The 26,326-nt window shown below is 37.9% G+C and overlaps 1 protein-coding gene across 4 annotated transcripts in view; it reads left to right on the forward strand.

Moving 5' to 3' along the window:
• Positions 1–26,326, forward strand: part of KLHL13 (kelch like family member 13) — a 185,347-nt gene that overhangs the window by 131,151 nt on the left and 27,870 nt on the right. For all 4 annotated transcript variants that reach the window (XM_022562956.2, XM_022562951.2, XM_022562953.3 and 1 more), the window contains one exon: positions 15,343–15,484. In XM_022562956.2, the coding sequence (XP_022418664.2) occupies positions 15,343–15,484 (142 nt within the window). The remainder of the gene's footprint in view (positions 1–15,342; positions 15,485–26,326) is intronic.

The raw sequence follows: 26,326 nt of genomic DNA on the forward strand, positions 1-26,326 counted from the left end.
ATAATGGATTTAATGGCAATAAAAATACTACAGAGGAGAAATGTATCTGGGCTCACTGAGGAGATATGAATTGGATATAGATACCAGATTTTAAAGTGCATATTCCTGTTGTGGTGATCATTTCGCAATATATACAAATATCAAATCATTATGTTGTACACCTGAAACTAATACAATGTATGTCAGTTATACTCCAATATTTAAACAAAGAAAAAAAAGAGAAAGTACATATTCCATAAGATGGAAAATGATGCAATTTACATTTAAACTTGATGGTCACTTTTTTAAACAAGAAAAATGGAGTGCCATTCTTTAAGTTGGACAGGGCTTAGGTGCTTTATAGCACACAAGTGTATATATTTTTACCTTACAAGCATCAACAGTTTGATCCCAGACTATATGATGTAATCTTAGAGAAAAATAACATTATATTATGTTTCCAATTATAGTAAAATATTTTCACTGGCATGACTTACTATGATGAGGGTATATGTTGTTTTTAACCCAATTTTGCGACACTTATGGTATGGTAAGACAGGAGCATGCCCAACTCGTTGGACAATTCTTCTTATGATATGGTTCAGTGGAGAAATGAAATAACACGTTTCCATAAGAAAAATGTAACTAAAAACAACTTTCAGAATTCTTGAATCTAGCCTATACAACAGATACTGTAAATTTCATGTGAAACATATTTATTTGCAATTTTCAAAAATGTCCTGGTTTAACATAGTTAAATGTAATACAATTTATTGAGTGCTACTATAAAAGTGCAAAGCACTGTGTGAAAACTTCCCCAATTTTGCTGTATGGGGAGACACTGCTTTGGGAAAGATTCCCGGTGTTCTCCTTACTTGTTGCAAGTAGTAATAAATCCTTCCCTCGCTGGAAAAAAAAAGCGCCAAGCACTTTGGAAGCTGCCTCCCAAACACTGTATGAGGGTAAGCCTTTTCCCTGTTTTACTCTAAGGGCACAGTGGTTCCGAGAAGTTAATTAACTTGCTCAATGTTACACTTCAAGTAAGAGGTGAAGTGAAAATTCAAACGCAGTTCTGCTTGATTTCAATGATCTTGACTCCTCTAATGCCTTTTTCTTTTTATAGACTCTTGCTACTTTCGTGCCATCTACTAATTAGGAAATATCTCACTAGAATTCGAAGAACAAAGGAGTATGACAGATGAGATAAACTTTTTTGAATTGGGTGGTGGTACAGGGAGAAGTTAGCTTTACTTTGTGGTACTGTCAAGTGGTGAAGTTGCAGGAAAATACTGGGGCAATTATCTTTACTTACTGATATGATACTGGGATTAACCTCATTGTTTCCTATTTCTTTCGAAGCACTATTCTACCTTCGTTGGCCAACCACCTTTTCTCCCCCCAGTAATTAGCTGCCATTGACTGGAGCAGATGTGCTCTGTTTATCACAGTCCTAGGGTACTAACCAGTCAGCATGTTTAGTACTTTCTTGTGGACATGATTGTCCCATTGCTTGATTGTGTGCAGGCACTGAGAAAAACCTCCATGTATGAGTTTTCTATTGCTGCCATAACAAATTGCTGCAAGCTAATGGCTTAAAACGTCACAAATTTATTGTGTTATAGTTTTTTAGGTCAGAAGTCTGGTATGGGTCTCACTGGGCTAAAATCACGGTGTTGGTGGAGCTGTGTTTGCTTCTGAGGCTCTAGGGGAGACTGCATTTCCTTCTCGTTTGGATCATTGACAGAATTCAGTTCTTTGCAGTTGTAGAACCACCAAGGTCCTTATCTTCTTGCTGGCTGTAAGGCAACAGTTGATCTCAGCTTCTAGAGGCCACCAGCATTCCTTGGCTTCTGGCTCCCTTTCTCCATCTTCAGCACCAGCAATGGCAGGAGTCTTTTTCACATCTCTCTCTCTCTGACCCACTCTTCTGCCTTTCTCTTCCACCTTTAAGGACTTAACGTGATTAGATTGGAAGGTGCAGGGGCTCGATTGAGTTTTTGATTTAAAAGCCTTGAATACTGTATTTTAAAACAGTGAGGTTTTGAGAATGAAACATTGTGAGAATGATACATTAGAGAGGCAAGCTCATTTGAGTGTTCGTGGACAACTGGGTTAAACTAGTGCCTTTGCCATCGCTCTGTCCTTCCTCTCTCCCCCTCGTCTCTCCCCCTCCTTCTCTCCCCCCCCCCCACTTGAAAGTCTCTCACTGAAGTTATTTCTACAAATTTTAAAAGACCTTTGCTCATTTACAGCTTGCCCTGTAACATCTTCTATTTTCACTCTTTGTTTCTCTGGTTTCAAAAATATAGTGCTTTTCACTGATCAGTGAGATCAGAACATGATATCTTAAAAAGAGCATAAGTATCTTATTCAGGATTCTTGGACTCTAAGAGCTGGGAGGAACCTTAGAAATCATTCTTTGTCATACCATTGTACCTTGAAAGAGAATGTGATATTTAAGTCTGGTCACTTTTCCTCCATCTGTGTACGTTCACATTTGATGAGTTAACTCAGTCTTAATTTATATTTCCTTTTTATGATTTTATCCCATTTCATCAATTGTATTACAAACTAATGTTAAAAACCAGTTTACAACAAAAACTTCGACTAGATTTCTCTTTATACATGTGATCACACCAGAGAGTTTTCTCTTGTCCTACACTGAACTGTGTTCCTAATTAACTCACAGTTCGACCTGGCTTTAGTTTGGGTGGATCTACAAAATACTTTGAAATAGAGTTTTGAAAAGTATATGGATGTTTTAGGTTGTAAGTAGATTATCCAATAGATAATCCCTTAGCATCACTAAACTGAAGTGATTTTCATTCATTATGAGCACTTTCCCTCAAAGGATGTGCATATGTAATCATTTCTGAATGATTCACAGCTAAACAAAAGTTCATGAAACTGGAACCAAAATTTTCGTCTAAAGTAGACCAGTGACCTGGCTCATTAGCATATTTTTCATAAGCATATTGCTGAAGTATATAGATAGATGCAATTAGAGAATTTTCTGTCAAATGCTGTGATCCACCATCATATGTTTGGCTTTCTTTCATATAATTATAATTGCAGATTTTATATATATATATATATATATATATATTTTTTTTTTTTTTTTTTTGGCTGTGTTGGGTCTTCGTTGCTGCCTGCGGGCTTCTCATTGCAGTGGCTTCTCTTGTTGTGGAGCACGGGCTCTAGGCTCATGGGCTTCGGTAATTGTGGCTCACAGGCTCTAGAGCGCAGGCTCAGTAGTTGTGGCTCACGGGCTTAGTTGCTCCGCGGCATATGGGATCTTCCCAGACCAGGGCTTGAGCCTGTGTCCCCTGCATTGGCAGGTGGATTCTTAACCACTGCGCCACCAGGGAAGCCCGCAGATTATATTTTTGAATAGTGGATATTATTTGATTGCTGATGCAGCCTTGCAGATAGCCTGATCTGGGATGAATAATCCTTTAAAATAAAATAGCAGTAAGGAAAGTCGATGTTATTTATTTATTTATTTATTTTGGCACTTATATGCTAAATATGAACTGATACACTTCTGTACCAGGGAGCAAAGTTTGCAATTAGTTTAGTTACTGTGGTTTATATGAATTATGCAACATGGTATTTGTTAGTAGATGATGCTGAGAATTTATTATTATTTTTATATCATTTAGTCCTTTGGAAAGTAATTATTTCTTTCACTGTGATCTCTTTGCAAGCAAGTATCCCGCCTGCTCTTTTTACATATCTCCTAGTGCAGTGGCTGGCACATAGCAGGTGTTCAGATGTTGAGTTGATGAATGAATTTTTTAAAATTTATTTATTTATTTATGGCTACACCATGCAGCATGTGGGATCTTAGTTCCCCGACCAGGGGTCGAATGCAGGCCCCCTGCTTTGGAAGTATGGAGTCTTAACCATTGGACCGCTGGGGAAATCCCCAATGAATGAATCTAGAGAGAGTAGTTTTTAGGTCTGTAGCCTTGTGCAAATTATTTCACTCAAAGTGTGTTGCATTTCTTCATTTCATATATAGAGGAATCTAATAAATTACAGTCTTGTTAGAGAGTAAGTTACAGCTATCTTTCCTGCGAAAAGAACTAATCCAAAATCCTGATTCTGTTCCTTGCTTGCCGATAAGTACCATGATGCTGGCACCGACTGAAAGTAATTTTAATAGAAGCAATTTACCAGTGACCAGAAAACTTTAGTCATGGTTCATCAAATTGTAATTTGATAAAGAAAGTAAGATTATAATCTCTTCCAAGAGAGCAACTACTCTTAAAGTTAAGAGTTATTTGACTTATTTTCACATGTCCTTTACCACGAGGGGAAAGCTATTTTAGACAAATTTCTGTTTTAAAACTAGTATGTTTGTACTTAATTGATAATGTGTTTTCTGTGTATAGTTTGAAAACAAGAATGGCTGACTAGGATAAAAGGAAATCTGAGTAGGGTTTAGGAAAAATAAATTTTAAATTAGTACTCAAATAAATGATCCACATTTACTTATGTTCTGAATTGTTTTATACTTAAAAAGGCTAAACCCGGGGCCACGGCAGTGAAAGCGTTGAGTCCTAACCACTGGACCACCAGGGAACTCCCAGCAGATATTCAATTTAAATTAACTAAGTTTTCCTCCTATCAGAAATATTTTAAATAAATGCTTTTACACATTGCTTGGTTAACAATAGGACAAAAAGGCATAGCAGTTACTAATGTACGAAAACAACATATTCTAAAGCAAAACAACTGATAGTGTGTGAATAAATTTGGATTTTTATTTATTCTCAAATCATTAAATATATATTTACTTTGAATTATTTGCCAGAATGTGCAACTAGTTAAGGAGGGCTAGTCCAAGAAGCCTTGAATGCAAGAGCGTAGGATATGGCTTTTGTTCAGCAAGCAGAGAGGAGTGATTGAATACTGCTCTTGGAAAACTGTCTCCACTAGTGAAGGGGCTTCTAGTGTGTGGAAACCTTTCCTCCTTCACAGCTCCCTCCCAGAGGTGCAGGTCCCGTCCCTATCCTTTTGTCTCTGTTTATTCTTTTTTCTTTTGCCCTACCCAGGTAGGTGGGGGGTTTCTTGCCTTTTGGGAGGTCTGAGGTCTTCTGCCAGCGTCCAGTAGGTGTTCTGTAGGCGTTGTTCCACATGTAGGTGTATTTCTGATGTATTTGTGGGGAGGAAGGTGATCTCCACGTCTCACTCCTCCGCTATCTTTTTTTTTTTTTTTTTTTTTTTTGCAGTACGCGGGCCTCTCACTGTTGTGGCCTCTCCCGCTGTGGAGCACAGGCTCCGGACGCGCAGGCTCAGCGGCCATGGCTCACGGGCCCAGCCGCTCCGCGGCATGTGGGATCTTCCCGGACCGGGGCACGAACCCGCGTCCCCTGCATCGGCAGGCGGACTCTCAACCACTGCGCCACCAGGGAAGCCCTCCTCCGCTGTCCTGAAGGTCCCCCCGGTCCTCCACCCCACCCCACCCCACCCCGTCTCCCCCCGCCCCCGCCAAAACTATAAATACAATCACAGTATGTGAAGATGCTATACTGTAACAAATATGTAAGTTATGTTACTAACCAAATCCAAGGAAGAGGTAATAGATACCCAAAGTGTGGTAGGGGCAGTGAGAGTGGAGAGGTGGTGAAGGACGCATACTAGAGAGATACTTAGTAGTACTTTGTCAGTTGCCTGGGCATAGGAGAGGGGGGAGAACTAGGGGTCTAAGATGACTGAAATATTTTGATGATAACTTTATTTTAGAATCCAGAATATCCTATCTATGTCTCTCTTGAAAGCGTGACGTCTAGATACATTTGAGATTCCTGAACTTCCTTCTGACTGACCAAACTTCCAGGAATAATCATTAAGAACTATGTAGTCAAATTCATTTCCCTTGAGAGTACCTTTAAATAAGCCAGTTTTCTCCGTAAAGCATGATCTAGAAAAAGATTGGATTTGGGACATTTAAAATGACTTATTGCTTCAAGAAATAGCTTGTTGTAGATGGGATGAGTTGAGGGGAATAGCATTTAGGCTAGCATTTTCCAACTAGCTGGCCAAACTTTTGACACCCTGACACTCATCTTGGTGAGTCTTCTCTGCGTCCTTCTCACCTGCACTCTGAGAGTCAGAAATTATAAATTGGGGTATGAAACACTGGTTTAAAGGACGGTATGGAAGGAAGGAAGGGAATGCTTCTCTCTTGCTTAATATCCTTCTGTCCTATTTGTCTCAAACAGACGGAGGCAGTACTTCATTACTACTTCACAATTCATAGATCGCTTCTGCAAAACACATACACAGTCTGAAAATGCTCCAATTAGCGTCTATTCAAAATTCCCACTTAGATGACTGGGAAATGTGAGTGCTGGATGCCTACTGTCATGTTGTTTAAATTATACGGTCTGCCTCTACCTTTTTTGCGTTCCACCCAAGAACACAAACTTTCTTTAAGCCAGAGGCCATAATGTTCCTAAAAAGAAACACCTTTCCCCCAAAGTGGCAAACTCCTCAATGAATTATAATTTGCATCTACTCCCTCAAAAAAAATAAATAACCAGCCTCCCTTTCAGGAAGTCATTACCAATTTTATCAAGAATACTTAATATTTGGGGTAAACATAGTCATGGTACATAAATACTTTATGCAAAGGACTCCTTCCTTAGCGTTGCTGTACGATGGACAAAACCTTATAAAAGTGGTTTTTTTTTTGTTTTTTTTTTTGCGGTACGCGGGCCTCTCACTGTTGTGGCCTCTCCCGCTGTGGAGCACAGGCTCCGGACGCGCAGGCTCAGCAGCCATGGCTCACGGGCCCAGCCGCTCCGCGGTATGTGGGATCTTCCCGGACTGGGGCACGAACCCGTGTCCCCTGCATCGGCAGGCGGACTCTCAACCACTGCGCCACCAGGGAAGCGCAAGAGGGATAAGTTAAAGTCTTAGAGCTAAGTTTTATTTAAAAAAAAAACCTTAATGGTGAGGCTAATATGTACAAAGTGGAAAATAATGTTAATATGAAAAATTGTACTAAAATTAGACTTTTTGCTTCACCAAGCTCCACGTCTGAAACAAATTTGAGAGAGCTATCCTTAGTGTTATTCTCAGACTCTTTGGGTTTAGAGTCTGTCTTCTGATTTCTCTTTTTGTATTACCTTCCCCTGTCTTAAAACTATCGGCTGTCATATTAAAACATTGGTGTGATTAAATCATATCAAACATTATATTTAAATGAATGATTTGATACATTCATTGAAATAATTAGAGATGCTGCTAGGTCATTGCAAAATCAAGGTTGAGATTTGTTACATTTATTACAGGCTTTGAAGACAGAATCAGTGGGACTCGTAGAGCTGCCAATTATAATTCTTAAAACATGGAGTACAATTGGCTATTACTTTTAAGTTGGAAAGTCTTACTCTTTGTTGGTTTTTTTTTCTTATCATGTTTCCTTTTAAAAGAAAAATAAACATTCCTTTAAGACCTGGTCATGAATTACTGACTTTGCGAAGCTGAATATAACTAGGAAATTCAGAAAAGACAGAAAAGGATTGGATTTTTATCACTTGATTAATGATTCCTCCTGTTCCCAAAGAGATTTGTCTCAGTGATTTCTAACTGGTTTTGAGTTCGTGGAGTCTGCCTTTATAATAAACTCTAAAATTGGATAACTTGGATGTTTGAATATTTAATAATCTGAAATTTTAGGCATGTGAAAGCTCAGTTCTTTAATAATACACTTTTGCATTGATACGCACTATAGCACCATAGTCAAATTTCAAAGTCAGTGAGCTACAGATAATAGGAATAAAGTGATACTTTGGTTAATATAAATCCTCTGGGAGCAAAAAGCTCCTTTATAGACAAGTGGCATGCGTGTTGGAGCTCCGGTTCAGTTTCTTCATTTGGGGATAGAAGAAGGAGAAGCCATGCTCCTGACCTCAGGTATAGCTCAGACTTCTCACTGGCCAGGCTGGTGCTGGCTGTAGGGGGACAGGGAGCATCCTTTCAGAGGATTATAACTATTTCCTCTGTGCACTGGGAACGGGACTATTGATGGTGATGGGAGTCCGTGCTGTTTCCCACAACCTACACATCCATATTGCTCTCTCTCTCCCACCACTACCACTTGTGTACTTGCTCCCCTTATATGGCTTCTTAAGGCAAGGGAGCTTCAACTTCGACTTAGCTTTTTTTATATAGTAGGTATGGAATCAACATTTAGAATTCATTTTTTAAAGTTGAAGTATAGTTGATTTACAATGTTGTATTAGTTTCAGGTGTACATACGACATAGTGATTCAATATTTTTATAGATTATACTCTTGTATTTCTGCTTCAGGTATCTATCATCTGTCTATCTATATCTTTCATCCAAATATTATGAGAAATGTAAAGAATGAGAAATAGTATATAAACCAAGCTTCCAAACGGTAGAATTTTCTAGTCTAGATGCATGAGATTTGATGTAGTTTAATTGGTATATGAATTTTAAAAGGTGAAGGAAGACTAAAGTTTTGAAATATGGTAGACAGAAGGAGCAAACATTAATCTGAAAGTGTTTCAGGGACAGGATTGAGGTATTCAATGCAAATGCTTTATGGTTTGGATAATTCACTGTCATCCTGTTAGAGTAGACTATCATTTGTCATTCCATTTGTTTAGCCCAATTCCCTCATCTGTGTCATAGTGCTATTTCTGTGATGGCGATGGATGGCTTTGGAATTCAGAATCTGTTCTTTTAAATGTTGGTATCCGTAATGTCAAGTTCTCCCTAAATCTGATCTGAGTTATATCCTAGGATATGCTCCCTCCTGACCCCAGATGTGTTGGGAGAATGGCACGAGAGATTTTTAGCATTGGTATTGTTGTTATGGAAGTAGTGGTAAAAGTGGGTAATTTTAGACTGAAGTAGTTCAACCAACAAATTGCTTCCCTATAACAGAATGTGTCTCTCTGAGACCTTCCTCATGTTTATAAATTAAACACTGAAACGTTGATTGCTTTATGGCCTCTACTCTGCTATTTTTCACTTTTTAGGCTTGGTGTGATGGGAACAATTTGGTCCCTGGAATCAGACTCAGGTTCAAGTCATAGTTACCAGATTCATGGTGAGGCCTTAAACTCTCTGAGCTTCAGTTTCCTGTCTTTAAAATGGGATTGTTATGAGGATTAAGTAGCATAGAGGACGTGCCTGGCACACTGCCTAGTACACAGCAGGTGCTGGGTAGATTATCTTATTCCTATGTTAAAACTGACATAAGCTATTTATTAATGTGATTTTATTTTACACGTGACAGACATTTGCATATGAAGAAGCTTCTTTACTTTGGAAAATCATTTTACAGTCTGGCCCTATCACCTTGAACGTTTTTTCTCTTTTGTGGGCTCTGGTATATAGCTGCAGCAGAAAAGAAAGCCTCAGAAAGGTTAGCAACTATTTTATATCATCTATGCTAAAGATTTCCGTTAGCAGATTTATTGCAAGTTGACAATAATGTACTTATACTTATGTCATTAAAAAATACAAATAACTAACCAAAGCTTTATCTTTTCTTGACTTCTTTCAGGCAAACACCTTGTTGAGGAGACACGTTCTCCATAGTTTTTTAAATAGTGATTAATTTACGCCTTCTTAAGAGAAGTTGCTCCCACGGGGAGATCGGGGACATCAGCTCCGTGCTTTGTGACCACCTGGAGGGGTGGGATAGGGAGGGTGGGAGGGAGATGTAAGAGGGAGGGGATATGGGGATGTATGTATCTGTATAGCTGATTCACTTTGTTATACAGCAGAAACTAACACAACATTGTAAAGCAGTTACACTCCAATAAAGATGTTAAGAAAACAAAGAGAGAAGTTGCTATGATATTTATGATTTCCTTGTACAGTGATACTGTAAATGTCATTTTAGTTGGGACGTATCTTTATTTTTTAAAATCTTTTATTTATTTTTTAAAGCAGTTTATTTATTTATTTATTTTTGGCCCTGCCGTGTGGCTTGTGCGATCTTAGTTCCCCGACCAGGGATTGAACCCAGGACCCCTGCAGTGGAAGCGCAGAGTCCTAGCTGCTAGATGCCAGGGAATTCCTGGGACATATCTTCAAATATTTTAGGTTTTAAGGTGTTTTTCTTTTAAAGAAAATACCAGGCTTATTTTATGTATATTAACTTACTTCATGAATTGGAAATTTTCCTTCTTAATTTTAAAAACACTTCCTTTTTTTCTTAATGGAAATTGAGAGAATGTGTGTGTGTGTGTGTGTGTGTGTGTGTATCATTCAGTTTTTGATGGGAGGCGTGAAGGAGAGCTGATTCTAAATTTTGTGTGGTAGGAAGATTATTAATATCTTTAGAATTCAATGGAGAATGCATACTTTGAATCTATAGAAAAATCAATGGGAAATGACTAATATCATCTTAAGCTTTTAATTTATTTCTCATGGGGGAAGGAAATACCTTGACAGATTTAGCACTCAAATTCAAATGAATGTAAGAACAGGTGGCCGAATTTTTCCCCCACCTGCCAATGCAACTTTATAGCAAGAAATGTTTCATTTAGCAAATGCTGCAGCTAGCAGACACTTCTCTGTTTCAGAGCAGAAAAACAAATGACGGGGGAGTCCTTCTTTGAAGAAAGCCTTTTTCTTGATTTTCTTTTTAAATTGTGAGTGTGAGAAATATGTATTTTCTTTTTCTGGGGGACGGGTGGTGAAGCATGAGTCAGTGCCTTGATTAACCAAGCTGACTTGTTGTGTTGTTATACCATTCATGACTTTTATTTTTGTTTTGTTTTGTTGTTGTTGCACTTCTTGCACACCAACCCACTGGCGCTGACTTTCAGTTAGAATAATATTATTACTCGGGGAAATTGCAGTATTTGAATAATACTTTTGACACTAACTCAGAAACCCCTGTTCTTTTGTTACAGTGGCATTAGGTTATTAGAATTACACACATTGTTAGGTTTAACCACTTTGTAATGGTAGTCACAAGCAAGAAGTGCTGTCAAACTGATCAGGAGCTGAAGAGAGAAAAGTTAAAGGCATTGATGTACTTTTACCTTTCTGGTTTTTCTCTGATTCACTTATTTTTTTCCCTCAGAAATGAAATCAAGTAAAGTAAAGGGAACAACTTGACATGTATTCTGATAGTCTTGGGCAGTATGTTTCTTCTGCAAGTACATGTATCCTATCAGCATGTTTTATTGAGACTGATGTGTCCTAAGACTATTTGAGGCTTTGGAGCCAAATGATGCAATTATGAGATACTCTTCCCTTCCCCATATGGCATACCAACAAACCCGATTGCTATAGTGAATTCTAAGTACACGGTTCTTCATGGAACATCTACCGAACTATTACCTCTACAGAACTATTCATTGTAGAAAACATATTTGAACCAGATTGACAGACCACTCTTGCTGCGGCCCACCCACCAGTAATACACAGTCTTTTATTGTCATGATGTTCAGTGTAAAAAGGAAAAGAATGTGTACATTTGATGATTTTAAATTTTTCATTAAAAAATCCATGAGTGAACAATGCCATGCCGATGGCAGGGGCTTAATATTTGTTTGCACTAGCAATTTTGAGAGTGTATGTTCTACTCTACTATTTTATAAGTTTACAGATTTGCTTTAATTTGCATATTCTGGAGTACGAATGGAGTTGAACATTTTTCTATCTGTTAATCATTTGTACTTTTATATTTATGAATTGTGTCCCTATGTCATTTACACCTGTTTCCCTTGGGGTAATTTTTTAAATATGGAAGGCTTCGAGGCAACATTACAATGTTAGTATCACCCTGTTAACATGTGACAATTGCTTAGACTATTTCCTTTGTCTTCAAATACTAGTACAAAGAAATGCCACAGTCTATGTATGTTTGGTTTGACCACCTTTGCAGAGCTTTCAGTAAGACCATCAGGCAGTGCTTCCATCTCTACCTAATGCTCTTCGAAAAAGTAATTGTTCTCTTTGAGCAAGTGCACTTGAGTGACTCATGTACACTTTGTGAAAGATTGCTTTCATGCTCTGTGGTTGGTCACTGTTTACAAAATAAGATGTGTCCAGCGGTAGTGGGGCGGGCGGGAATGGTGTGGTAGCAATATGTAGACGCTGGAAGAAAAAGATTCGATTTTTCAAAAGAAAATTGATGAACACAATCTCTCCCATGAATAATTTTACAGTTTTGATGAAATAGGACTATTTGGACAGGGTTTGCTTGATTCTAAATTGGCATGTAAAAGTGAATCCAAATAACAATTTTTTTTTTTTTGGTTCTTCTTTTTTCTCTCCAAATAACAATTGTTTAAAGCCGACTTAGGAATTATTCTTCCATGAGTTTACATAGGACAAAAGCCTTTCCACATAATTATCTTATAAACTTCAAAGCTATTATGTACTTATCTCCTGTAAACAGTTGATTTTTCAGATTGATGGACTGGAGGAGAGCAGAGGTATTCTATTATTAGGCAGTCTTGGAGGAGTTAGTGGTAATTAATAATCCTACTGTGTTTCTGACTGCCAGCGTTACCTCATGGAGTTAACCCTCAGACTGGGAAGTTATTTAGAACATGAAATTTCTTTAGAAAATCTGTCCTGAGGAGGTTAATCCCTCTGTACCGGGGTTTCTCAACCTTGGCATTCTTGAAAGTTTTGCCTGAGCACTGCTTTGCCGTGGAGACCTTTCCTGTGCCTTGTAGGATGTTTAACAGCATCCCACCAGATGAGAGTAGCAACGCCTCACTACCCTGCGACCACGTAAAGTGTTTCCAGACATCGATGCCCCTCCCCCCCACTGAGAACCACTGCTCCTTTTATTGCTTTCAACCATATGACTTAGAAAGGATACGATTAAAAATGTTATTTGTTCTTGGAATTACTCAGATAATCATTCCTTTAAGGATAGTTTGATGTCATTGTGGCTTGGAGTTTGCAGAGAGGTTTCACCTCCTTGCACTGTTGAAGAACAATGCTCTTCGCATACAGTCAATAGGCTTAGTGAGTAGGAGATAGAAGAGAATATTGAATCTGCTGGGGAGGTTGACATGACATGTGCTGTTACTGATGCAGAAATAATAGGGAATGTTCTGAATGTTTAAAAGTCAAAAGATGTTGATAAGAAGTCATGAAAAAGATGATTTTAGTGAAGACTTCTTTAGCTTTTGAAGTAATTAGTTAGAAAGCCAGACATTATCTTGCCAAGAATAGGCTGCATTTTTATATTCTGCCTTTCGATTTTAAGAGCAAGAGACAAATGACATGGAAACAAGTTGTGATCTGTAGTTTATTTAAAAAAAAAATACAATTTCCAGGATATGTCATAGGGGCAGTGCGGTTTCAGCTTTACTCCTGTCCCGTTTACATCTGTGGTTCTGTGAAATAATAATTGACGGTCATTTAACGCACCGCATGATAAAGAAATGTCTCTGGAATGATCCACAGAAATGAGATTCTGTATTCATTCAGATGACATATATTAAACCTCTCATGTGCCAGGTTCTGTGCAGGGAATACAGAAACTAATGAAACATTCTGCTTGAATGTCCCATTAAAATAATTCTGGATGAATGGAAAATTTCTGGTTAGGGATACCAGTCACCATCAATCTATTTCCCACTTTTCCATTTGATTCTGTAATTAAATGTCTGTCTGCGAAAGCTGGTTAAAAGTATCTGCAAATGTATGTATGCTATATATCATGTATATAATTTCTTTTAAAAAGCTATTTCTGAAGCTAGTGGAAAACTATTCATTTCCTTTTATGCTTGTTAAAATCTTATTTAAATTATTATCTTCTTTATTAAATATCCATGAGAGTTGAATAAAACATGGTTATATATTATCAATTCATTTTTTGGTTATACTATGGCTCTAATATCGTTAAGAAGAATTGATGTCACCCTTAAGGCCAGGATTTTTGCTAATTATTGCAGGATTTAAAGCCATTTGGTTGGTGTCAAAATTCAAAAAGGAGGATCTTTGTTAAAAGTATGGTATTGTTGTAAAACTTTTTTTCCTATTAAAACTGATCAACTTAGATTATAGGTATGGTAGGGAAAAGGTGAAATCTCTATGGTATTGGATAGACACGAGTTAGAGAAACCAATAATTCAACCTTCGGGAAGTTAGAAATAAATAGGAAAAAGGCATAGTTCTAGCACTTGGAAATCCATTCTTCCTTTCTCCCTTCTTAATGTCCATTTTAGCAGTCTGCCCATCATGAATGCACAAACCCGTTCAGAAGCATGGGGCTCCCTGCTCTCAGGTGATTCAGAAACAGTTTTAGCAGTGTATACTTTAGGAAACACAAGTCTGCCTAGTCTAAGGAATAATGAAAGGTTGTACCACAATGGTCAATTTTTAGTGTAACCTGAGGCCTTTAACTATTATTTCGCCATTTTCTCTGTGAAACTAACTACAGGTTGACTACAGGTTCTCTAATGCTTTTTATGGTCCCTGAAAAATTGCTAATGTGATATATACACGGGCATAGCTTCCGTTTATTATTTTTATTATTTGTTTGTTTGGAAAGATGAAAAGGCCACTACACTGTAGCTGTTTGGCTAAATAATCCCAAGTGATTATTTAGTGAGAGATACTGCTAGAAAAAGGAATTATTTCATGTGTAAATTTTTTTGTTCAGTTGGGGTTGATTAGAACTATAGTAACACAAGAGGAAGTAATGTATTAGGATACCACAGTTAATCTTTGACTTTTACTTATGGGGTCTTTGGAGTTTGGAAACAGACTAAACTTAGATTCAAATCCTGGTGCAGTCCCTTTAATAACTTTGTGACCTTAGGTAAGTAATTTTTAACCCTTCTGTAGCTCATTTTCCCTACCCTTAATAAAAAGGAGATACTAGTAATACCTGTCGCAATGGATTGTTTTGAGGATTATATGAGATCATGTGTGTAAATTTCTTGGCAAGTACCTGATATATAGTGACTGTTCAGTACATGATAAATATTACGTTTATCTTTCTAAAAGTAGGGATTCCAAAGTAATTTTAACTGTGAATAACACAATTCGCTGGTATTGCTACCTAAACAACCCAATACCAAAACAATTACTCTGGCACTAGAGAAACAAACCCTTTGTAATTATAGCTTTGAGCCAGCTTTTAGTTGATTTCTCAGTTCCCATTTATCTATTCTGACCTCGGAAAGCTTTTTACAAATATATATCTATTTCTTCTATGATGTAGAATGGTATGAGCCTAAAATACAGTGAAACAACATTCAGTATATTCCATAGTCAGATGATTGGCACATAATCAGAGAGGGTCTGTTTCTCTAAATCATCCAGTTGTTGTGAATTATATGACAAGTTTTCATTTGTTTTTCTTTCTGATTTAAAAACCTTTTCAGATCTCTAGTGGAAGAGGAAGACCAACACATGAAATTGTCCCTTGGAAGCAGCGAAATGGGCCTCTCCTCCCATTTGCAGTCTTCCAAGGCGGGAACCACACGCATCTTTACCAGCAATACCCACAGTTCTGTGGTGTTACAGGTAATCTCACTGTTGCATTATTCATAGCTTTAAAAACCACCCAGGGTTTTTGTGGTGTGGGATGTCACTAGTGGGAGAGGTTGTGCCTGTGTGTGGACAGGGGGTTTGTGGGAACTCTGTGTACTTTCTGCTCAGTTTTGCTGTGAACCTAAAACTGCTCTTTAAAATAAAGTTTATGAATAAAAAAAACAGAGAGCAAACAAATAGAGGAGAAACCTTGAGGGGGGGGGAACTGCATACCTTCCTGATGTTAAAAAAAATTCTGAGTTCATTCTTTGTTTCATTTGTGTAAGGGAGGTCTTGCTGTCATGCCACATTCTTACAGAATGTTGTGTCTGGCAACGTTGACTTTTCATTATGTCTCAGCCAAGGTAAATATCACAAAGTCCCCATATTAAAGTTTCTAGTTCCTCCCTCGCAACCTATTTTCCCATCACCTTTGTCGTAGTTCTCAAGATCGTATTTATTTGGTGTCTCAACTCACACTGGCAATTGTAGGTATGGGAGTAGGGGTGAGGGCCGCTGGACGCAAACACACTGATACATGCAAGAAGTAATAACTGACATCAAAGGAGAGGACAGAAAAACAATAGAAAGCCAAAAGAACACCAAAACCCTGCAATGTGGGGCTGTGTAACATAGGGATAAGCAGTTCAAGTACTTCTGACTATTGTGGACACTCCCTGACCTCGGTGGATGTTGCTGAGTTACAGAGCAATAGTGTAATGCTTGATGTCCATAAATTCCTTTTAGATATAGTCAAATTATATCAGTCTTCTCAGCTTAGTAAGTTAAGGAAAATAAATCCTTCTAAATATATTTTTTAAAGAAATTTCCCCAGATGAATTTGGTATGAATGCATATCCTTGGTCAAGAACCATGATAGTCCAGCAGTAGATAGTGTATACCATAGTATATAGCATAACGGGAGACGGAAGCTTGCGCTTTGCTGTGTGGCCTCGCTGTGTCATGTAATTTCTCTGGGATTCATTTTCCTTATCTCCAGACTATGACTCTCGAGTGGGAGATTTCTAAATTTTCTTCTAGTTCCCATCTGTGATTCATTGAAATCTCATTTTTCCAATGTTTCAATTCTAATGAGATCTGGCTCATCATATCATCAACAGAAATGAGAGGGTCAGGAAGGAAAAGCTTCCCATCTCCTGGTATCTTAGTTTATGTAAATGGTTTAATTGTTGGTTTTACAAGATTACGGGAGGAAGAGAATAAGGGGTCAAACAGTTAGGAAAAGCATGAAAGGAAGAGGTTTTTTGTTATATTAAAGTACTTTCTCTAAAGAAACATAGAAACTCACTTACCCCTCCGCTATACTTCTGCCCTATCCATGACCGTAGTCATGTGTTAAAGCCAATTTTTGTGGTCCTGCTAATTTTTAAAGTTTACCTTAAACCAACTAATGAAAGCCACTGCAGTGCAAAGAGGTTTACAACAGTGGTCCTCAAATTTTATTGCATATCAGAATCACAAGGAGAAGGGCTTGTTAAACAGTGAGCAGTGGGCCCCATCTCAGAGTTTCTGATTCAAAAACTCCGAGGGTCGGGCCCAGAAATGTGCATTTCTGACAAGTTTCCAGGTGATGCTGTAGGTCCAGGGAGCATACTTTTTGGAAACACTGTTCTAGAGGCAGGGTCCTTTTTACACCAAGAGAGATGGCCTCTCCCTTTCTCCCTATGTATCACATGGAGATTACAAGTTATTGTTATAACGGGGACACACTGGAAGCAGCTTAAATATCCATCAGTAGGGAAATGGTTACTTAAATTATGTTGCATCAAAACTGTGTAATACTGTGCAGTCACTAAAAAGAGTGAGCTAGATCTGTGTGTACTGAATGGAAAGGAAATATTAGATGAAAAAATAATAGGACAGCTGTGGCATAGCTACACAATGGAATATTATTCGGCTATATAAGGGAATGAATTTCTGATACAAGCTACAACGTGGATTAACCTGGAAAACATTATGCTAAGTGAAAGAAACTAGTCACGAAGAGCACATTTTATATGATTCCATTCATACGAAATTTGCAGAATAGGGAAATGTACAGAGACAGAACATAGACTAGTGATTGCTCAGAATTGGAGAAAATCAGAGGATATAAGGATGATAGCTAAAGGATGCGGGGTTTCTTTTTGAGGTGATGAAAATATCCTAAAATTGATTGTGGAGATGGTTGTACATATACTGAATTGTACAGTTTAAATGGGTGGATTGACATGTACTCACTGCTATATTTAAAATGGATAACCAACAAGGACCCAATGTATAGCACAGGGAACTCTGCTCAATATTCTGTAACAGCCTAATTGGGAAAAGAATTTAAGAAAGAATAGATACATGTATATGTATAACTGAATCACTTTGCTGTACACCTGAAACTTACACAACACTGTGAATCAACTATACCCCAATATAAAATAATAAGTTAAAAAAAATAAATGGGTGTATTGTATGGTATGTTAGTTATATCTTAAAGCTGCTTAAAAAAAAGTAACAGGGCAATATATATTGTATAATCCCATCTATTTGTAGAAATAATATACAATATGTATACATATACGTGCATGTAAATGCATAGCAAAAGGTCTGGAAACATTAGGGAGGCTGGTGAATGATGTCTTACACTTTGCTCTGGGTAATCCTGCACTGTTTCATTTTTTTTTACTATGGAAATATTTTTGTGTCTAACTTAAAAAATATAATGGTGACCAAACAGTTGTAGGTGGGTCTTAGAAACCTTAGCTCTGTCACGTTTTAGCTTGGCCTTTGTTGGTCTAGGCTGGCGGTAGGAATGGAGATGTGAAAGTAACCCGAGAGCTCATTCTTTCTTCAACTGATTTTTTATGTTATAATATTTTCTGTGGCGGTGTAGAGGTACCACTCCATATTGCTATTGAAAAACATTGTATGCTCTCTTTAAAAGTCTATTAAGGGCTTCCCTGGTGGCGCAGTGGTTGAGAGTCTGCCTGCCGACGCAGGGGACAGGGGTTCGTGCCCCGGTCCGGGAAGATCCCACATGCCGCGGAGCGGCTGGGCCCGTGAGCCATGGCCGCTGAGCCTGCGCGTCCGGAGCCTGTGCTCTGCAACGGAAGAGGCCATAACAGTGAAAGGCCCGCGTACCGCAAAAAAAAAAAAAAAAGTCTATTAAAAATTATGTTCTCACTAACTGAGATTTTTTAAGTCCAAGCACTAACAGAGACTGGGGTTTTTTGGTATCTAATCTTAGGTGTATGGTTGTCAAGGGAACAAGCTAGAGAAGTGTTTAATGTGTAAATGTTATCATTGTTTTAAAATTAGCAATCACACAAGCTCCAGCTTCAAAAGGCATTGAAAGTAGCTGTCAGGGGAACAGATCCATGGGGAGAAACTATTTAAAGAAGTCTCACTCTGAAGGATACCCTAGTGCACAACTACAGTAGGAAGGACATGAGTTTAGGCTAAAAGTGGAATCCTAGTTTTACCACTTACCAGCTAGTTATGTGACTTTGGGAAAATCTTTATCCCCTACGGGCCAGTTTCCTTATCGGTAATGTGCGTAGTGGATGTGAGGATTAAATGTGACAATTTATGGGAAAGTAAGGTGCATAATAAATATACACTTATTTTCCTTCCATTTGAGCCAAACAGGGAAGGTGTCAGAGGAAATGTTGATCAGAAGTGATGGGTGTGCCAAAGAAGGTGTCCATCTGGTTGGCTTGATCTGCTCCAGCAGACTGTCTCCACTGAATAGGCTTCTGGAAACTAGGCTGTCAAAGAAAGTGCCTGGAAATAATTTTGATACCCGATAGGCTTGAATTCCTAGAATTCTGAACAAATTCCGGGAGAATTCATGATGGAGTTAGCAGTGCAAAATACTTTTACTCAAGTAAGGAAGATTAACCAGGGTTTGCTTAAGTAGTAAGTGGTGAAATCAAGAATTATTTCACTTCCCTCACTCCTTTACTACTGCTACAACTGTGGTTACTTCTCATGGAAAACGTCCATCCTTTGGCTTCACCCTGTTATCCCAGGTTGTTAACATCTTTTAAACCCCATACTATGGTGATTCATCAAATCATACCCTTCTTAGCATCTTCATTTTTTTAAAGTAACAACTTTAATTTTCATCTATATTATCATCTTGTATGTATCCATTAGTAGTCATTCCCCATCTACCCCCAACCCCTTTCCTAACCCTAGACGATCATTAGTCTATCTCTGTAGTTTTACCTATTCTATATATTTCATGTAAATGGAATTATACAATATATGGTCTTTTGTGACTGGTTTCTTTTACTTAGCATGGTGTTTTCAAGGTTCCTCCACACTATAGTATGCATCAGTACTTTTTCCTTTTTATGACTAAATAATATTCCGTTGTATGGATATACCACTTTTATAAAAATCCATTCATCCATTCATGGACATTTGGGTTGTTTCCACTTTTTGGCTATTGTGAATAATCATGCTGTGAACATTCATGTGTGAGTGTCTGTATGGGCATGTTTTCATCTATCTTTTGTATATACCTAGGAGTGGAATTGTCGGGTGATATATCATTGTGTTTAATCTTTTGAACAACTGCCAGGGTGTTTTCCCAAGTGACTGTGTTTTACATTCCCATCAGTAAAGTATGAGGATTCCAATTTTTCTATATTCTTGCCAACATGTGTTATCTATCTTTTTGACTATTGCCATACTAGAAGGTGTGAAGTGGTATCTTACGGTTTTGATTTGTATTTCCCTGAGTGCTAATGATATTGAGCATCTTTTCATTTTTGCTTATGGCCATTTGTATATCATCTTTGGAGAACTGTCTCTTCAGGTCAGTTCTCCATTTTTTTAGTTGAGTTCTTTATCTTTTTATTATTCAGTGGTAAGAGTTCTTTATATATTCTAGACACAAATCCCCTAGCAGATACATGATTTGCAAGTATTTTCTCCCAGCACCTTCAGTTTTGTGGTCCCTTATTGGTCTTCCATAACTGCTCTGCCAATCTTCAGTCCTTTATCCATTCAACCATATGATCTTTGCTACTGCTTTACCTTAGTAGAGTTAATGGGACAGATAGTCAAGGCAAATTTCTGGAAGACTTCTGATTTTTCATTATTCTCTAAACATATGTTATTCTTTTATACTTAAGTATCTTTGCACTCATCCCTTCTCCCTGGAATGCCCTTACTTAAATTTCTTGGTCTGGTAAACCCCTATTTATTCATAACGATCCATCTTAAATGGTAAACGGTAAAACTGGAATTCCAGTTTCGGCCTAAACTCACATTCCTCCCACTACAGTTATGCAGTGGGTAATTCTGCAAAGTGAGACGTCTGAAAACAGTTTCGCCCATGGGTCTGTTCTTCTGACAGCTAATTTCAGTGCCTTTTAAAGCTGGAATTTGTGTAACCTAGGCAGAGTTGGCAGCTTCTGCTTTACCCCCCTCTTAGCCCATCAATATTACCTATCAGTGAGATCCACAGATCTAGAGTCTAATTTGTTGTTTCTGTCTGCGTATGATCTAGTGCTGGGGTACATGGTGAATGATTAATAAATGTCAATAGATTATAATTATTGTTATTTATTATTAATATTATTATTATCATTGAAAGGGATAATACATATAAAGAGCCTAGCCCAGTACCTGGCACAGAGGAAGTACCCAGTGCTTTTTACTGCTCTTATTGATATTGTTTATGGAATAAATGAATTTGGATAGCACTTATAAGTCCCTTTCACATATGCTTGCCTCATTAATATGTGAAACAATTTTGTGATGTACAAAAGGCAACAATTATTATCCCCATTTTATAGATTGGGAAACTGAAGCTCAGGCAAGTTAGAAGGCTTGCCCAAATTCACTTGCCCACTAAGGGACAAAAACCAGGACTTGAACACAGGTTTTCTAAATGTAAATTTGTATTTCTTCTAATCTTGCTCTAAAATCTATTCTCTTTTTAATGTCTTTAAATATTAAGTTTTCACTGAATATAAATATAAAAAGATATATTAAAGGCTAAAAGATAATTTGGCACGAATGATACAGTAAAGATTTTATTCTTAATAGAAATAACAGAATTACACAGAGTGTCTTCATGCCTGCCTGCCCTTCCTCCCTTCCCCTGTCAAAATGGGGGTGAATGGGGGAACCAAAGAGAAAAAAATGTTAACTGCCATTTGGAAACATCCCTGTTAGGACAAGGAGGCCATAAGTAGAGTACCATGTTTCAGCCTATCAAGCTTGAAAACGCCTCCCAGCTCCAGATGTCTAGATGCCTAATGGATATTTTCTCATGTTAAGATTGGTGTCTATCAGATTGCTCTTCCATACTGCCCTCCATTTTACCTATTTATTTTCTCTGTTCAACTTTAGTTGTAAAGTCAATGACAGATTTGGTTGTATTGTCTCAAGTTATTATCTGTGTAATAGACTGCTAAAGAAATGGCTTTTCTCAAGAGCCTATACAAATTAACTTGCATTGCTTTCCAGTGGGCTAACTTCATGAAATACTTATCCTAAGGTAAATGTTTGGGTTGCTGATCGTGTCATGTTGATGAACTGTACCCTATTTAAAAGTTTTATGATCATAAGATAAGCAACTTTTAAAATATATTATTGGCATAAGAAAGGCATAATGATTTTAGAATAAGTTATATTTTATAAAAGAGGAACTTGAATAATCCAGATTGTTGAAGTTTTTATTAAAATGATACTTTTTATTTCTTTATTTCAGTTTCCTGAATGTCACCTAGAATATAGGGAAATGAATATATAATTTTTCTTGGGGATAGTTCTTCAGGTCCTCAGGTTAGGGTACAATAGGTTATTCTAATACTTCCAATTGAGTGTGATCTTTAGTATATAAGTTGGAAGAGAGTCTACCACCTTTCCTTTTAGGCCACTTTAGTGTATCATTACCCTGCTCTTTCAAATGAGTTTTTTTGTTGTTTTGATATTTAGCATGTTTTAAGTGATAGAGAGGACCAGTACATACCAACCGAGAGTTAAATATGCTCAAATACATACTTTCAATTTCTGATTGTCTCTTGCTAGTATATAAAATACTGTTTGTTACTGATTATTCATCTTGTGTCTTGCAACCTTGAAAGACTGACTTATTAGTTCTAGAAGTTTTTTTTGTAGATTCTCTAGGATTTTCTACATAGGCAACCATTTTACCTATAAATAAAGATAGTTTTATTTCTTCCTTTCCAGCCTGATGCCTCTTATTTCTTTTTCTTGCCTTGTTGCACTGGGTAGAAACTCCAGAAAAATGTTGAATAGAAGTGATCAGAGTGTACATTCTTGCTTTGTCCTAATGCTAGGGGGAATGCATTCATTCTTTCACCATTAAGTGTGATGTTAGGTTAGGTATAGATTTGAGGAAGTTTCTTTCTGTTCCTAGTTTGCTGAGAGTTTTGTGGGGTTTTTTTCAAATCAGAAATTGATGTTGGATTTTGTCAAACACGTTTTTGCACCTATTGAGATGATCTTATCATTTTTCTTTTTTAGTCTATTAATGTGAATTATATTCATTGATTTTTGAATGCTAAAGCAACCATGCATTATAGGAATAAACCCCACTTGCTCATGATGTATTATCCTTTTTATATATTATTAAATTTGATTTGATATAGTAGGAAGTTTTGCATCCATGGTCATGAGGGTCTTTGGTCTTAGTTTTCTTTGATTATCTTTGTCTGGTTTCAGTAGGATAATAATGGTCTTGTAGAATGAATTGGGACATGTTTCCGCCTCTTAAGTTTCTGGATCTGTTTTTGTAGAACTGGTGCTATTTCTTCCTTAAATGTAAGGTAGAATTAACCAGTGAAAATTCAGTTTTATAGTATATATATGGCTACTCAGTTTATCTATTTCTTCTAGAGTAATTATTAGCAACTTGTGTCTTTCAAAGAATTTGTCCATTTCAACTGAGTTGTCAAATTTATGGGCATACAGTTGTTCATATTTTCTTGTTATCCTTTTAATATTTGTAGAGTCTCTACTGATATCACCTCTCTCAGTGCTGTTATTGATAATTTGTGTTTTCTCCATTTTTTTCCCCCCCTAATCAGCCTGGCTGGAGTTTTATCAGATGTATGAATCTTCTCAAAGAACCAGCTTTTTGGTTGCTTTTTAAACATTTCTCTATTTTCCTGCTTTATATTTCATTCATCTCCACTTTGATCTTTATTATTTCCATTCTCCTGTTTAATTTGGAATTAATTTGCTCTGCTCTTTCTAGTTTCTTGAGGAAGCTGAGATCTTTCATCAGACCGATAATAGTCTTTGCTCTGAAATCTATTTTGTCTGATATTATAGTCATGCCAGGTTTCTTTTAATTCTTGTTAGCTTGGCATATCTTTTGCCATCATTTTACTTTTATTTTTAACTAACATACAGTAAAACTGATTTTTTTTAATTGATCTATACATATGTGAGTTTCTACAGATATACTGTTTCATGTAATCATCACCACAATTAAGATGCAGGACTGTTCTATTATCCTAACGTACTCTCTCTTTTTTTTGAATAAATTTATTTATTGTATTATTTATTTATTATTTTGGGCCGTGTTGGGTCTTTGTTGCTGCACGTGGGGGCTTTCTCTAGTTGCGGCGAACGGGGGCTACTCTTCGTTGTGGTGCGCCAGCTTCTCATTGCGGTGGCTTCTCTCGTTGTGCAGCACATGCTCCAGGCGCGTGGGCTTCAGTAGTTGTGGCACGCGGGCTCAGTAGTTGTGGCTCATGGGCTCAGTAGTTGTGGCTCACGGGCTCTAGAGTGCAGGCTCAGTAGTTGTGGCACACGGGCTTAGTTGCTCCACAGCATGTGGGATCCTCCCGGACCAGGGTTCGACCCCGTGTCCCATGCATTGGCAGGCGGATTCTCAACCACTGCACCACCAGGGAAGCCCCTAACATACTCTCTTGTTACACTTGGTAGTCACACTCATCCCTACCTCTAAGCCCTGGATACTACTGATCTGTTTTCTGTCACTGTGTTTTTGTCTTTTGAGAATATTATGTAGATGACATCATACAGTCTGTGAGCTCTTGAGACTGGCTTCTTTTACTTTGTGTAATATCTTCAAGATCCATTTACTTTGTTTTGTGTATCAGTAGTCTATTCCTTTTTATTGTTAAGCAGTATTCCACGGTGTGGAATTTTGTGGGGTCTCTTTTTCCTGATCCTCCATCTCCACCATCTCCCCAGTACTCCCAGTTCTGTAGGGCTCTCCTTATGGTCCTCTGGCCTGAAAGCTGGGACTTCATCTGATCAAAAAAGGTTCCTCTCAGAATTTTAGGAATTTGCTGTCACCACGGTTACCACTGTCACTGTTGCCACCACCAGTGCCTTGGAATTGCCTGGGGATTGGGGCTCAGAGGAAAACAGAGGGAAGAAAAGTGAAATGGATCTTTCTCCACTCCCTGTGAGCTTTCAGAATCCCTTTCCTTGCTCTTCCAGCCAGAAGTAGAGCTTTCTCAGTCTGCTCCCAGATGACTGCCTCCAGGTTATATGATGCCTTAAGTCCAGGCTCGGGTACACTGGGGGGAAAAGTAGGGAGTAGGGTGGGGACTCAGCATGAGTTTGGTGGCACTTTCCGTTCTGATTTCTTCCCCAATTCTTCTGTTTTCATTAATGTATTTTCTATTTATTTTTAAGCTTTGTGAGGTGGACCCTCACACTTATTCTAGAGCAAACTTTTTCCCAGTACTGAGACAAATCCTTTTGAGTTCTTTACCCAAAGCCCTAGCATTATGAGGTTACCAGTCTTGTGGTTTGAATAGGATCTGTTTCCAGCATTTGGTGAACCTTGAAGAGTGTTCCCTGTGCTCCTTTTAGGTGGTTCTTTCCCCCAGACAAAGGCACTCGTCAGTACTCATCTATATACTTGAGGAGGGATTGTTTGTAGATCTCCATAGCCCTCTCTCTGTGCAGAGCTCCCCTCTTGTATTCTGCCCTACAAGCCTAGCTGCCCTAAGACACTCAACCCTGGGAAAATGCTGGGCTTCGCCTGGGTTCCCACTCCCTGTACCTCTGGAAACTCCAGGCCGTAAACAATCATGGGGCTCCGCTAACTTGTTTCTCCTCTTTCACAGATCTTCTCCTTCATCCAGCCTGAAACTATTATTTTTTATATATTTTGCCTGATTTTGAGTTGTTTCAAGAAGTAAGGTAAATCCACTCCCTGTTACTTCATCTTTGCTGGAAACAGAAATCTATGGGCTATACATTGACCCTTGAACAATGCGGGGGTCAGGAGTGCCAGCCCTCCATGCAGTCGGCCCTACATATCCGCAGTTCCGCATCTCCAGATTCAGCCAATCGCAGATCGTGTAGTACTGTAGTATCAATATTTACTATTGAAAGAAATTCACATGTAAGTGGATCTGTGCAGTTCAAACCCATGTTGTTCAAGGGTCAGCTGTAATTAAATGCTAAATTTAATTACAGACTCCAGATGCCTAAGTCTTTTAGAGATTTGGTTAGAGATAGCTTTACATAGGAGGTCAAATTTGAACTCGGCTTTGAAGGAGGGAGGATAGTCTATGTGAAAAATAGAATAAAATAGCATAATTTAGCACAATAAATTGGCATAAATGAAGGTACTGGAAAAGGAGTAAGCCTGGGTTTTTACCGATGAGGTAGTCTGGAGAACAACCTGATAAGATGGGTCAGCATACTTAGGGAAATAATGAAAAATAAGGTTGAACGGTTGAGTTGGGGCCAGATTAGAGAAGTCTTTAAAGCCTTATATAATGATAGAATGCAGTGATGGAAAGCCATTAGCAGTTTTTAAACTCCAAGCAGTGTTATATAATGAGAATAGAGTTTTAATTAATA

The sequence above is a fragment of the Delphinapterus leucas genome, chromosome X, assembly GCF_059928025.1.
Source record: "Delphinapterus leucas isolate spDelLeu-1000000601 "Yukka" chromosome X, BTC_Dleu_Yukka2, whole genome shotgun sequence".
Lineage (NCBI taxonomy): Eukaryota > Metazoa > Chordata > Mammalia > Artiodactyla > Monodontidae > Delphinapterus > Delphinapterus leucas.